The following is a 15,435-nucleotide window of genomic DNA, read 5'->3' on the forward strand; positions in this document are numbered from 1 at the left end:
ACTCTTAACTGAGCACCTACTGTATGTCTGATATCATACTAGGTAATTTTGCATGTTTCCAGCTATGCTAAAGAGAGAGATAATATTATTTCTCATTTATACAGAGGAGAAGTATAATGCTTAGAGAGGTTTAGTGGCTTGTCCAGAGGGTTTAGTAAGTGATAGAGTCAAGACTCAAACCCAGCACTGTCCAATTCCAAAGACTTTCATTAACTGCCTTGCTACAGCTAACACTTTGAATGGCATATGCCTATTTATTGGGTTGGCCAGAAAGTTCATTCGAGTTTTCCTGTAACATCTTACAGAAAACCTGAATGAACTTTCTGGCCAACCCAGTATACGCTCATCTTTTCCACTGGGGCATGAAAATCTGGAAAGCATCATCAGGGCTTAGCATTGTGTTAAGCAGCCTCTAAGATGACTCCAAATGATCCCTGCCTCCTGATATTCACACGCTTGGGTAATTCTCTCCCCTTAAGGGTGCTCTGGACTAAATGTATGAAAAGCAACAGTGATGGCATAACACTTCTGAGATGAGGCTATAAAGAGCTGTTGTTTTCATATTGAGTGTTTTTTCAATGTTCTTTCTTGTTTGGACCATGCACTTGGGGAAGCCAGCTGCCATGTCATGAGGTGGCCCTGTGGGGAGATCCAAATGTCAAGGAACTGAGAGAGGCCCCTGTATTAGTTTCCTGGAGCTGCTGTAACAAATCACCACACATTGGTTGGCTTAAAACAAGAGAAATATATTCTCTCACAGCTCTGGAAGCTAGAAACCCAAAATCAAGGTATCATCAGGGACATAGTCCCTCTGAAGGCTCTAGAGTAGACTCTCTCCTTGCCTCTTCCTAGCTTCTGGTGGCTCCCAGGAATCCTTGGTGTTTCTTGGCTTGTAGCTGCATCACTCCAACCTCTGCCTTCATCTTCACATGGCCTTCTTCTCTGTGTTTCTGTGTATCCTCTCTTTTTCTGATAAGGATACTAGTCATTGGATTTGGGGCCTACTCTAAGCCAGTATGAGCTCATCTTAACTTGATTACATCTGCAAAAACTCTATTTCCGAATAAGGTCACATTCACAGGTACCAGGAGTTGTAACTTGAACTTAGCTTTTTGGGGCACACAATGCAACTTGCTATAGCCTCCATCCAGCAGCCAGAGTGGAAATGTGGTTTTCCAATGACCATATGAATGGTTTTGGAAGTGTATTCAGCCCCAGTCAAGCCTTCAGATGAGACTGCAGTCCCAGTCAACAGCTTGACTGGAACTCTATGAGAGAGAACTTGAGCCAGAGGTATCGAGCTAATCTGTGCCCAGATTCCTGAGCCATGGAAATTGTGAGATAGTAAACGTGTGTTTTTTATTTTTTTTAATTATTTATAAAAAATTTTTGGCCGCACCACACAGCATGTGGGATCTTAGTTCCCTAACCAGGAATCGAACCCACACCTCCTGCATTGGAAGTGTGGAGTCTTAACCACTGGACCACCAGGGAATTCCCAAATATGTGTAGTTTCTCTGTTTGTTTCATTTTTATTGGAGTATGGTTGCTTTATGATGTTGTGTCCAAATATGTGTTCTGTAAGCCACTAATTTTAGAAGTCATTCATTATGCAATAACAGATAACTAATAGAACCTTGCCTGGCATATAGCTTGTTCAGTCTCTCAATTGATATGGAATTGACTATTTCAACAACCTGTCTCTCTGACTGTTAGATAGCTGTTAGAAAGTTCTTAAGTTGGTCCTGTTTTGGCCCATGGAGCCACAGAAAAGATAGCCTCTTCCCTCTTCTACCTGACAATACCTCAAATATTAGAATTCGGCAATCATGACTCCCCAAGCTTACTTCATTAACTCTTCTTACCCAAATTTTGAGATTTTTCCACATCCTGATTACCCTTTCAAGGGAAGATTCCAGCCTGCCAATGCACCTCTTACAATGTGGTGCCCAGGAAGGAACACTGTACGCTTCTGATGTGGCCAGGACACTGTGCCCCACCCTGCAGTGTTCCCTTGTTCTGGGTGCTGCACTATCACTGCTGCCTATGACTGCATATGCCTTTGGGGGGATATTTAAGGGTCCGATGTTGAGTCACTTTGAGCTTACCATCAAATAAAACCCTATCCTCCACCCCACAACACACACGTCCATAAGGCACGTCTTTCCAATTCTGTACTTGAGCCTGGCACAAAGCTTGCTCAGCTTCTCAATTAATAAATGAAACTGATTTTTTTCAAACTTAGATACAGTTTTATCTCTATAAAATGTCATCAAGGTCATTGTCCTACTCTTGATTCTGTTACCAGCACATAGGATAGTATTCTAGCATTGCACAATCAACAGGTTTAATCATGCCTGCCTTCTATATTTTTGTTTGTTCAGGTTGTTAACAAAGATAGACACACGGCAGAAGAGAGGATAACACCACTTGGATGGCAAATTTTCAGAGCTGCATATTGAAAATTAACCTTGAGTGATTTAACAATAATTAAGCAGAAAATGCATTTCAATTGTAAGTATTCTCTGGCTGAGGTCAAGAATGAACAGTCCTCTCCCACCATTTTCTATTTTCTGCTTCAACTTCGTTTCCATGCATCAATGGTTTAAATTTTAATAAAATCCCATTCTCTTACCTATACTCATCGCTTGACTCCAATTACTCCAGAGTTTGTCATCTTCATAGCATAACTTATTTGTTTTGACTCTTATTCTGACTGTGTTCAAAGTATCAGGAAGGACACCAGGGACCATGAAACAAATTGTACCCTTAGATATAAAATAAAAGCACACAAGGAATATTACAAGCTTATTCTCTTTCTCTGCTTCTGAATCCTAAATATAATTATTTGCCAAATTCTGTATATGATTAAGACTTTGTATTGCAATAAATTATCTGACTTTAACTCCTGAAAAAGAAAATTGGCAATAATCCACGGAACAAAGCAGTTTGTTTTTCTCCAAGCAGTTCAAATTTAGGATATGCTCGCCCTGCCCCACCCCCAATTACTCTATGAGCTTAAGCCCAAATTGCTAAAGTTGAATTTACTGACCTCTAGGTTTCCTTCAAATTCTGAATTCTGACATTTGGCCTCTTCAACCTTGAAGATATTTTTAAAAAATGAATACATTTAAAAAGTTTTAAAGACCACATTTTATATCATTTAATCGTTTTAACAAGTTTTCTTTCATCCCATTATCAGAGGACAAGGTGCAGTGAAAAAAGGTAGGTTTTTAAAAGTAAGTGGACTATATCCATATGCAAAAAAAAAAAAGAATCTTGACCCCTACACCTCACACTATTTACTAAGTCAATTTCATATGGATTGCAGATCTAAATGTGAAAGTTAAAATAAATGAATAAATAAATACATAAATGCAACAAGCTTTTAGATGAAAACACAGAACATCTTCATGACCTTAAAGTAGGAAAAGATATCTTAAATAGGACCAAAAAAACATTAACCATAAAGGAAAAATTTTTACAAAATCACCTATATTAAAATCAAAAACTTCTTCTGTTCATGAAAAGATATCCTATTAAGGAAATTAAAAGGTAATGCATAGAGTGAGAAAAGATATTTGCAATTTCTGACAAAGGACTTGCATATATATTACAACATGTATTTATATATAATACACACACATACATATACCCCATAAATTAATAAGGAAAAGACAGACCACCCAATAGAAAAATGGCAAAAGACTTGAACAGACATTTCACAGGAGGATATTCAAATTGCCAATAAACATAGGGAAAAGTGCTCAATTTCACTGGTTATCAGGGAAATGCATATTAAATCCACAAGATAACAACACACACACCTACCGGACGATGCCAAGTGTTGGTGATGATGTAAAGCAACTAGCGCTCTCAATTTCTGCTCTTAGTAGTGTAAATCGGCACCACTATCTGGGAGAATGTATTATCTACTACAGACAATTGTATGTAACCCGATGGCCCATATATGCCCAACAGAAATGTACACACATGTCCACCAAGAGACAAGTGTGCAAATGTTCATAAAATTCCAAACTGGAACCTATTCAAATGTGTATCAGTGGGAGAATGGAGAAATCAAATGTGGTATGTGGACATGAGGGAACAAATGCAATGAGAGTGAACCATCTACAACCACAGGCAACAATATCAGTGAATCTCAGAAACATAACATTGAGCAAGAGAAGGCAGACACACAAAAAAGTAAATTCTGTATAAATCATTTACATAAAATTTAAAAAGAGGCAACAAAATTAATCTATGGGATTAGAAGTCAGGATAATAATTGTTCTCTGGGAAAGTAGTGACCAAAAGGAGTCATGATTGATCTTCTAGGGTGCTGGTTACAGAAGTGAAAAATCATTGAGCTGTACATAATGACTTCTGCAATTTTTCTATAGTATACCATATATAAATAAACAGTTAAGCAAAGAAAAATATTATGCTCCCCTGTTGAGAGTATAATACATCAAAAATGACTGGGCTAAAGAAAAGAAAGTTAAATGCAAAATTCTCCTCTAATCAATTTGTCTCTCGCTGTCTGATGTAAAGAGAATAACCAGTTCCTAAAATGTAAATATTTCAAAATCAACATATGAAAATCTGTTGCTTAGCTTAAATAGTCTACTTCTGGCCAACAGGTCCATGAAAAGATGTTCAACATCACTAATCACTAGCGAAATGTAAATCAAAACCATGAGATATTATCTCATACTTATTAGAATGGCTATCGTCAAAAAGATAAAAGAGATAATAAGTGCTGGAGAGCGTGTAGAGAAAACGAAACCCTCACACGCTATTTTTTTCCTTGAATTTCGTGATGTTTATTTGTCAGCTTTTAAAAATACACAATTTATTGTGATTTTATCATCTTAAATGTTCATTTTTTAATCTAGTTAATTTTTTAAGCTCTTTATTGGAATATAATTGCCTTACACTGTTGTACCAGGTTTTGCTGTACAACAAAGTGAATCAGCTGCATCCACACATATATCCTCATATCCCCTCCTTCAAGCGATTCCCTCCCACCCTCCCTATCCCACCCCTCTAAGTCATCACCCGTCATCAAGTTGATCTCCCTGTGTTATGCAGCAGCTTCCCAGTAGCTATCTATTTTACATTTGGTAGTGTATATATGTCAACGCTACTCTCTCACTTCGTGCCAGCTTCCCCTTCGCCCCTCCCCAGGTCCTCAAGTCCGTTCTCTACATCTGCATCTTTATTCTTGCCCTGCCCCTTGTGCACTACTGGTAGGAATGTAAACTGGTGCAGTCACTTGGGAAAACAGTATGGAGGTTCCTCAAAAAATCAGAAATAGAACTACCATATGATCCAGCAGTCCTAAGGAAATCCTGCCATTTGTGACAACATGGATGAAACTTGAGGGCATTATGCTAAGTGAAATAAGTCAGACAGAGAAAGACAAATACTTTATGATCTCACTTGTATGTGGAATCCAAAAAAGTCGAATTCACTGAAGCAGAGAGTAGAATGGTAATTGCCATAGGCTGGGCAGTGGGGGAAATGGGAAGACGTTGGTCAAGGGTACAAACTTTCAGTTATGTACTCTGGGGATTTAATGTACAGCATGATGATTACAGTTAATACTGTATTGTACAGAAACTAACACATTATAAATCGACTATATTCCAATAAAAATGAATAAAAAATACTGTACTGTATACCTCAAATTTGCTAAGAGAGATCTTAAGTGTTCTTACCACACACACAAAAAAGGTAAGTTTGTGAGGTGATGAATGTGTTAATTAACTTGCTTGTGATAATCATCTCACAGTGTATATTAAATCATGTTGTACACCTTAAAATAATCACACTGTACAATCTAAATACATATAATTTTTACTTGTCAATCATACCTCAGTAAATATGGAAAAAATAGTCAACCTCTATCAAAGAGATGTTTAAACATGGGACAAAGACCAGAACACACACTATGATCTTTGGCATTCAATGTCACTCACTAAATGGTTCCTACCAGCACTTGTGAAGAGTGAAAGGCCAACTGAATGATGAAAAGCCATCTTATTAATATTTCATATAGGGGCAGAGAAAAAACTACTCGGCGTACTACTGTACACCAGTGCTGGCCATTTGGAATCAGAGGCCTGCTGGGGAATCACAAGTGCCGACTACCACTTGAGGGACCAGGTTGTAGGCTGATGTCCTCCCTCCCCTGGACCACCTCCCAGAGATATATATATATATTCCAAAGTCAGCAAATCATTGTGTAAATTGATAGTTCTGGGCTCTCGTTCAAATGTAAATCTCCTTGTATGGTTTATCAGCTGCTCAGATACTTGCGGGAGAAAAGGAAAACAAGGACACAGACCACTAAGTAGATAGCTGGCAGGGATGGAGGTGGTCAAAGACAAGTCACTTCTTACTTTGTGATTCTGTCATGAGCTACCTCTGACCCAGTGCCATGTGATGGCACCAGTTCATGTTCCAGCCTACTCCCCCCTCGTAATTAGAACACCAGGCAAAATAATTCCTCAAAAAGTCTTGCAAAAAGAAAAAAAAGGGGGGGGTGGGGTGGGGTCTAACCAGCAGAGCTCAAAATCAGTGAGCACACAAAAAACTGATGACATTCTAGGGGAGGAAACAGCTGGTGAACATCTGCTAAGAGAGAGAACATTAAACTCAAGTGTATAAACAGCGTTAATTCCAAATTGACTATAGTTCTGGTTTTGATGGATAAATTCCACAGTATTATGTGTTCTCTTCAGTTGAGAAGTTTGTAAAAAAAAAAAAAGTAACTCAATTCAATAAGAATTTATTAAGTGGTGGCTATGCACATGGTCTTATACCAAGTGTTCTTGGTCAAAGCTTAATATATGGAGACTAATCTCTGAAGTCATACTTACTAGCTATATGGCCTATGGCAAGTTACTTAACCTCTCTGAGCCTCAGTTTCTCAATAAAAGGTAGGTTAAAAGAGAACATATTTCGTGGATTTTTATGAGATACTGTATGAGAAGTACAGAGTAGAGTATATTTGTAACACATCATAAACAATAAGTGACGGCTGTTACTATTAAGAGGAAGTATTGAGGTGGTCCCCTGGGGTTAAGAATAAAAGCTTTGGAGTCAGACTTTTGTGGAAATCTTGACTCTATCACTTACTAGAAATGTGACCTTAGGAGTAACCTCTGAGACTGAGTTTTCTCATCTGTAAAATGGGGACAAAACAACAGGACCTAGATCCTTGGGGTTATCGTGAGCACTAAATAAGACAATTCAGATAAAGTGCTTATTAAAATAGCTAATACATAGTAGTTGCTTAATACATGTTAGCCGGTATTAGTTGCAGGAACAGCGCAAAGTAAACACCACCTAACTCCTCCCTACAGGAGCTTATATTTTTTTAGTAGAGATCACGGGTGACTAGCAGGACGTAATTCAGTGCCAAGTGAGTAATATAAGCAGCATGTGTCTCAGGATTTCAGACAGAAGAGAGCAGTAAATGCTGGAATAGCCAAGCACATTCGGCTTCCAGATAACTCACTTGGTTGTAAATTCAAGCCTCATCCCCTCCCCACTTGAAGCCCTTTGCTTTTTCCCTTTGCGGCATTATTTGGGGACTGGTTTCTGGTAAGAATAATGATTATTCTATTTCAGCAAATGCCTTCATTTGCAAATGCCCAGAAGAGCTCTGCTCAGCTGTGGACCTGGTCACTCCCTCTAGAGTTACAGCCTGTCAACACTGATAAAGTTTAGATTTTGAAACTTCCATGATTAGCTAAATCAAGCGGACCCAGGAATTTGCCCACGTGTGAGATACAGGACTCCTCTAAAAGCCAATATAAAACACTTGGTTTCTAACCTCTAAAACTCAGACGCACACAGGGCCCGGGCAAGTGGCACACAAGTGAGTGGCGCAGTCCCTGTGGTCTTAAGGTGCCACCTTATGGCAGCTACACCCTCAGGTACCATAGTTGTAAATCTGGGCAAAAAAATCAAATTTAATATACAAGCAGACAAAACCCCACTTTGTCTGTGGTCCAAACAAAAATGTTTGAGACCCGAGTTCGTGACTTCTGCTCTAGAGCTTAACAATGGGACTGAGGCCCTGAGGTTATGCCACATCCTGTTAAGCGCAGTGCCCCACAGGGACCGCTGATTAGCATGCTTTGTATTAGATTCCAAATAGCGTAAGTGTACATAGTCCAAAAAATACTGACTACTCAGTACTGCCTACTTTAGTTGCCACAAACTCCAAGAAAACTGAACGGCTGTACTGGAGCCTCCAAGTATCTACATACTCTGACCCCGGCTTCATGCCCAGACACCTCTTCCTACTATATTTTGGTCACACCAGTCTCCTGTTTCTCACACATGCCAAGTTCATTCCTGTTTCAGAGGCTTTGTACCTGCTGTACCCTCTAGCTCCTGTGTGCCATTCTGGTCATCACTTCGGATGATTAGCCTACCTAATATTCCCTCAGCCCTTCCCACCACCCCATTTAATTTTCTGCACAGCATTCCTTTTCTCAAATTAGCTTGCTCATTTACATTTATCTTCCAGTAGGTGAGCTTCGTGGGAAAAAATTTTTTTGTCAGGTGTCACGTGCACATAAAACAGTGCCTGGCACATGGTAGGCACACAATAAAAAATTCTCGAACAAATGATTTAAGGAATGGCTGGAATCTTGCAGCCAATACTACCATAAACTGCCAAGCCTTCCGTCATGCCCCATTTCAGAGCAGTTTCATCACCACCACCATCATCGCTATCATCACCAACAGGGGACGAATCTAACAGCTACATTTCACTGACGTTTCAATTTATTACACTGTAAGAAATTCAAGTGAAAGAAAAATATCCAAATAACAACAGCTATCTAAAAAAACTTACGTAGAAAATATCATGTGTCTCAGCTTGGCTGTTATTGACTTCTACTTCATAAGAGAGGCACCTGCTATAAAAATTCTGTGGATTCTTCCACTGCACGTATAAGTCCCCATTTTGGAAGGAGAGATTTTTAATATGTGGAGGATCCGGTTTCACTGAAAGATAGAAATAGAAGAATACAAATTAGCTTCCAGAGTTTATTTTGACAAGATACACATATGGGTAGAGACAATGAAGGTCACAAAGTTAAATCAAAATAGGGCTGAGGCTTTTAATGGCCTTACATGATCAGACATACAGCTCTAGAATTTCTGATTAGCCACAGTCAATATAGGAAGCTTATTTTAAACTGCCTAGTAAATGGATCTAAGGTGTCTGCCAGATGACACGAACTCTGACCGGCATCTGGTTAGGACATGGCTGGGGTATAATCAGGACATCTAGCTGCAACAAGGAGGGTAAAGAAAAGAAGTGCTTGGGTCCAGATGTGCCTCTACCTGATGGGTACCGAGGGGCATCAGGTACGAGGGCTTTCCCCAGCCGGTACTCACTTATGCCAATCAAAGACCACAATTAAAACATGAGCATAGTTTTGTCACATGCTACAACATGGATGAACCTCGAGGACGTTACGCTAAATGAAATAAACCCATCACAAAAGGACCAATACTGCATGATTCCACTCATATGAGGTATCTAAAATAGTCAAAGTCATAGAAACAGAAAGTAGAAGGAGGTTACCAGGGGCTGGGGGAGGGGGAGCGGACGGTGGGAGGGGTATTAGTGTTTCATGGGCATGGAGTTTCACTTTTACAAGATAGGAATGTTCAAGAGATCTGTTGCACAACCATGTGAATATATTTAACACTACTGAACTGTACCCTTGAAAATGGTTACAATGGCATATTTAATGTTACATAATTATAACCACAATTTAAAAGAAAGTAAAAAAAAATTTAGCCTAGTCAATTCAGTTTTTCAGGAGTCAACTATGCTTAACACCGAGCAACAAAAGAGAATGGATAATTAACAGGAAACAACTTGACAATGTCATCTTCTAGCTGAGAAGGATCTCCCTTGCTATCACCACTAATCTCTGGGAAGAAGAGCAGCGAAATGAGCTTTAAGAAAGGTCCATTGAGGACAATCTGCCAAGCAAGGTGGGTAGGGGACAGAGAAGAGCTGTGCTTCAGATGATCCCACTTGGGAAGTTTCCACAACCTCACTCCCCCGGCCTACAAACTAAGCTGCCTTGGCTGCACTACGAGAATTCACTTCCATGGCTGTCTGAAGCGGCAATACATAGTGTTCTGCTCACAGACTTGGGAACTTTGGTCAATTCATGATTATTTGCCTGTACATTTTCTGTGTACCACTTAGCCAGAATCTGAGCTCCCCACTGGGATATCACAACAAATAAATAAACATGATGCTTATACTACTCTGCCCTAGAGATTTACAAAACACTTTTATACAGCTCACATCATTTGGACCTTATGACAATCCCTTGAGGTCAAGAAGGACTGGTACCCCCTTTTTACAGATGAGGAAGCACCTAGAGTGTATACACCTTGTCCAAAGTGAAGAAGCAAGGACCTTAAGCAGGTCTCTTAAGTTTTCAAGTTGAGGACTCGTTCTAATGGGTTGAAACCCGGCTGCACTGGTTGTCCTGACTGATCAGTGCTTGGGTCACCCAGAATGTTCAAGAGTTTGAATACCACCCCCTGATCACTCCACCTCCAGCCTAAGCTTTTCTTTAACTAAGAGACAGATTATCCAGGAACTATATTAACTCACATTTATTCTACAGTATCATCCTCTGGAGTGTAAGTAAAAGAGAACAGATCTTGAGTCAGAGAGCCCAGGTTCTAATCTCTCACTGCTGACTCAGCATACTCAAAAGTAAACAAGGATTAAAGCACGTGGCATGTGCGCACAATAAATATGAGAATGTCCAAGCTTGCTGCTTTAAAAAGAAGCAAAGAAACATATACATAAATATAGTACTCTTTTTTTTTCTGGGAAGATCTTCAAATCAAAAATCATCATTTTTTATTATCTGTATTGATGTTCAAAAAAACATAACACTTTTATCCACACTGTCATAGATGACTTCTAAAACTTACCATGAGAAGTTAAAGGCACTATATTGAAGGACGGTCTGATTTTTCCTGCATTGTCCTTGACCATTACTTGGACACTGTGTTGTTCAAAACTGGAATCCTTCACCTTAGTCAAAGCAAAGGAACAACCCATGTGCTGACCTTCTCTATAGATGTTTTCACACTGAAGAATTTTTCCCAGGCTGCTGTGCCTACAAGATAAAATGAAACAACCTTCTGCATTATTTTTAACCGGACAGTCAAGAAACAAAGGTAGAGTTTATTTGTTTGCTTGCTTTTAAATGACCGAAGATGTCCACGAAAAGCCATACTTGCAAGGTAGCTTTTTCTAAAGCCCTATTTTATAACGTGGCTCCATTTCATACTCTAAGAAGAAGTGAATGTTCCTTTTTCATGAATACTGGTACTTTCAACAGTTATGGAAACTGTAAGAGTCCTGACTCTTTTTCCTCTTCTGTATGGGAGATGGTATGAGGCCAGGATGAGAAATTTTATGCTTTGTGAAAATGCCTCATCTGCTCAATTCCATGGTTCTCCTCTGGTCCCTTTGTCTGCTCCTTCCTTGTTTTCTCGGCTTGCTCCTCTCCTTTCTCCTATTCTCAGGGGATTCACATCCAGTCCTCAGCCCCCTGCATATTCCTCTCTATTTCTTACTCCCTCATGCATGCACCCAATGATCACTTCCACCCCTTGACTAGAATTTCTGCACTGAGAATTCCTAATCCTGACCTCTCGCCTTGGAGCTAGCCCCAGATTTCTAACTGCTTCACTTGAGTGTTCCACTCTTGCCTCATAGTCAACAGCCAAAACAAATGCCCCCTCTTTCCTGCCAAACTGCCTTTTCTTCTAACCGTCCCAATTTCCAACAGTCTGAGCTCATTTTCTCCGGGCTCCTCGATTAGAGCCTTTGAAATCACTTCCGTCCCCCACTTTCCCTATATTCTATCACCAAATTCCGTTACTTCTTCCTTTGCAAAGCTTCTGGGATTCTCGCCTATGATATTCCCCTCACCCCGTTTCATGTCCTAATCACTTGAGGCTTCATGTCTTCTCCAGACTCATCTCTCTGACTTTATTAGTGTCCTCCAACCACTGCCAGATCAACGTTCCAGGACACAATGGCTTTCTAAGTGTCTTACTCCACTGTGTGACTCTAAATGCTGGTATCTTCTTTCTCATTTCAAAAACCTCTACATAAACCTTTCCCCAATGATCATCTAGCACAATGCAAGCAGACAGAATGCGCTCATTACACTTTTTTTTGTCTAGACTATCAAAGGACTCTGTTTTATAGTAACTGGCAGAAGACACAGAGTCAAACCTTACATCATCATCACAAGGGGAGTTGTACAAACTCCCATAAAACTCAGATCTTTCCCATAAATATAGTCAATTGATCTTTGACAAAGGAGCAAAGGCAATACAATGGAGCAAAGATAGTCTCTTCAACAAATGGTGCTGGAACAACTGGACATCCACACGCAAAAAAATGAATCTAGTCACATACCTTACACTCTTCACAAAACTAAACTCACAATGGATCACAAACCTAAATGTAAAATGCAAAACTATAAACCTCCTAGGAGATAACATAGGAGAAAACCTAGACAATCTTGGGTATGGTGATGACTTTTTAGATACAACATCAAAGGCGTGATCTTTAAAAGAAATAATTGATAAGCTGACTTTCATTAAAATTAAAAACTTCTGCAAAAGACAATACCAAGAGAATAAGAAAACAAGCCACACCCTGGGAGAAAATATTTGCAAAAGATACATCTGATAAAGGACTGTTATTCAAAATATACAAAGAACCCTTAAAACCCAACAATAAAACAAACAACCCAACTAAAAAATGGGCCAAAGATCTTCACAGACACTCCACCAAAGAAGGTATATGGATGGCAAATAAGCATATGAAAAGATGCTCCACATCCTATGTCATCAGAGAAATGCAAATTAAAGCAACAAGATACCACTACACACCAATTAGAATGCCCATAATCCAGAATGCTGACAACACCAAATGCTGAGGAGGGTGTGGAGCAACAGGAACTCTCATTCATTGCTGGTGAGAATACAAAACAGTACAGCCTCTTTGGAAGACAGTTTGGCAGTTTCTTACAAAACTAAACATATTCTTACCATATGATTAGCAATTGTGCTCTTTAGTATTTACCTAAAGGAGCTGAAAACTTATGTGGACACAAAAACCTGCACACAAATGTTTAAAGCAGCATTATTCATCATCTCCAAAGCCCGGAAGCAATCAAGACGTCCTTCAGTAGGTAAATGGATAAAAAAAATGTGGTACCTCCAGACAACAAAATATTATTTAGCCCTAAAACGAAATGAGCTATCAAGCTCTGAAAAGACATAGAGGAACCTTAAATGCGTATTACTAAGTGAAAGAAGCCAATCTGAAACTGCTACATTCTGTATGATTCCAACTATATGACATCCTGGAAAAGGCAAAACTATGGAGAATAAAAAAAAATCACTGGTTGCCAGGGGTTGGGGTAGGGGAGAGATGAATCGGTGGAACACAGAGGATTTTTAGGACAATGAAAATACTGTTTGATATTATAATGATGGGTATATGTCATACATTTGTCTAAATCCATAGACTGTAGAACACCAAGAGTGAGCCCTAATGTAAGCTAGAGACCTTGGGTGATTATGATGTGTCAATTGCAACAAATGTATTATTGGTGGAGAATGTTGATAACAGGGGAGGCTATTAATTGTGAGGGCAGTGAATATACGGAAAATCTCTGCACTTTCCTCTCAATTTTGCTGTAAACCTAGAATTGCTCTAAATAATGCCTTTTTAAAAAAAACAAAAATTCAGATCTAATGTATTTACTTCTTCAAAGGCTGTGCAAAGAAATGCTTCAATATAGAAAGTGACCTTGTCCCTTAAGAGATAGTACATAAGATTTTTCTCCTAGTCGTAGGCCCCTGTGGTTCATGAACGAAACAGTTTTTTAAAAACTAAGTTACAGACTAGTTTTCAGATCAGACAGGCCTGAGATGTTTTCCACCCACAGCCAGAAATAAGAAACTGAAGAAACTTATGACATTATTGTTACATAACTAAAGAAAACTGCATAGGAAGTTAACTTTTTTTCAATAATGAAAGGAACTCCTCTAATTGGTAACCTCTGAGATTCCTTTTTCACTTTTGTACCCTGAGTATTTCATATACTCTCATGGACCCCAGATATGAAATTTTTAAAAATTTTTATTGTTCTTTAGAAAAAACAATAGGAAAAATATTGGTTTTGAATAGACAACTTTTGAAATCATGGGAAAGATTAGATTATACCCTAAGATAGGAGGCACAGAACCATACTGCAGACATAAGGAAGAAATGGACAAATTAAAGACTATTTCCCTCACTCTGAAGATGATTAATATGGTAAGAAATTCCCTAAAATTCATTGGCATGGCTAGTTTGTAGCTATTAAGGTCAGACTCCCTTCAATGTCAGACTATCCCTACAGGACTGCAAGTCATTGCCCTGGGGCTTCAAAATGACTCCACATTTTCTGACGGGAGATTAGGGAAACAGTCTCTGGCAGTTTGTTTGACACGATTTAAACTGGTACCTAAACCAATTCTGAGTGCTTGATAATGAATGAGCCATGCGTCTTTCTTCTGTGGCTTTGATTGGAAAGGATCTCTCTAGGGGAGAGCAGGGAGGAAGAGGTATGGGCTAGGTGTTAATTCTGTGAGGAGGGGGAAGAGGCCAGCTATGTGTACTGGCTACGCCTGCAAGGGAGCGGGGATGAATAATAAAAAACAATATAGCTACCAGGTATTGCATGCTTATTCTATAAACATTAGCAGTTAGGCACAGCTCCAAACACTCTTCATATAACAGCCCTCGCAATATCCTTAAGAAGTAGCACTATTATTACTATCGCCATTTTACAGATTACAAAACTGAGGCTCAGAGAGAAATGACTTGCCCCAGATCACACTGCTAGTAAGAAGGAGAGCCAGGATTTGAACCCGGGCAGTGCGGCTCCAGAAATGAATAAGCCGTGGGGTGGTAAGGGTAAGAGATACAGAATTTATACCAGCACTGTCCAACAAAGTTTACTGGGACTATGGAAACGTTTGAGATCTGTGCTGTCTGATACAGGAGCCACTAACCATATATGACATTGGCTAGTAAGACTGAGCAACTGAAGTTTTAATTTGATTTTACTTTAATTAATTTAAATTAAAATGTAAACAGCCATGTGTGACTAGTGGCTCTTGCATTGGCCAGCACAGGTCTATATTACAGAAAGAGTTCATCCCTGTAAACGACTGACTCTGGGAACGTGTATGACAAGAAGTGGTGTTCCTGATGCCTGCGACCCCCACCCTCTTGGGATGGCTTCTTGTGCCACCTCCCATGGTTGTAGATTACCCCCTGTACCAAGG

General features: G+C 39.4%; 1 protein-coding gene across 2 annotated transcripts in view; it reads right to left on the reverse strand.

The window, feature by feature from the left end:
* Positions 1-15,435, reverse strand: part of IL13RA1 (interleukin 13 receptor subunit alpha 1) — a 56,755-nt gene that overhangs the window by 23,107 nt on the left and 18,213 nt on the right. For both annotated transcript variants that reach the window (XM_057719164.1, XM_057719165.1), the window contains exons 5-8: positions 11,002-11,189; positions 8,879-9,030; positions 3,053-3,100; positions 2,636-2,768 (exon numbers count right to left, since the gene is read on the reverse strand). In XM_057719164.1, coding sequence (XP_057575147.1) covers positions 2,636-2,768; positions 3,053-3,100; positions 8,879-9,030; positions 11,002-11,189 — 521 coding nt within the window. The remainder of the gene's footprint in view (positions 1-2,635; positions 2,769-3,052; positions 3,101-8,878; positions 9,031-11,001; positions 11,190-15,435) is intronic.

Source organism: Hippopotamus amphibius, chromosome X (assembly GCF_030028045.1).
Source record: "Hippopotamus amphibius kiboko isolate mHipAmp2 chromosome X, mHipAmp2.hap2, whole genome shotgun sequence".
Lineage (NCBI taxonomy): Eukaryota > Metazoa > Chordata > Mammalia > Artiodactyla > Hippopotamidae > Hippopotamus > Hippopotamus amphibius.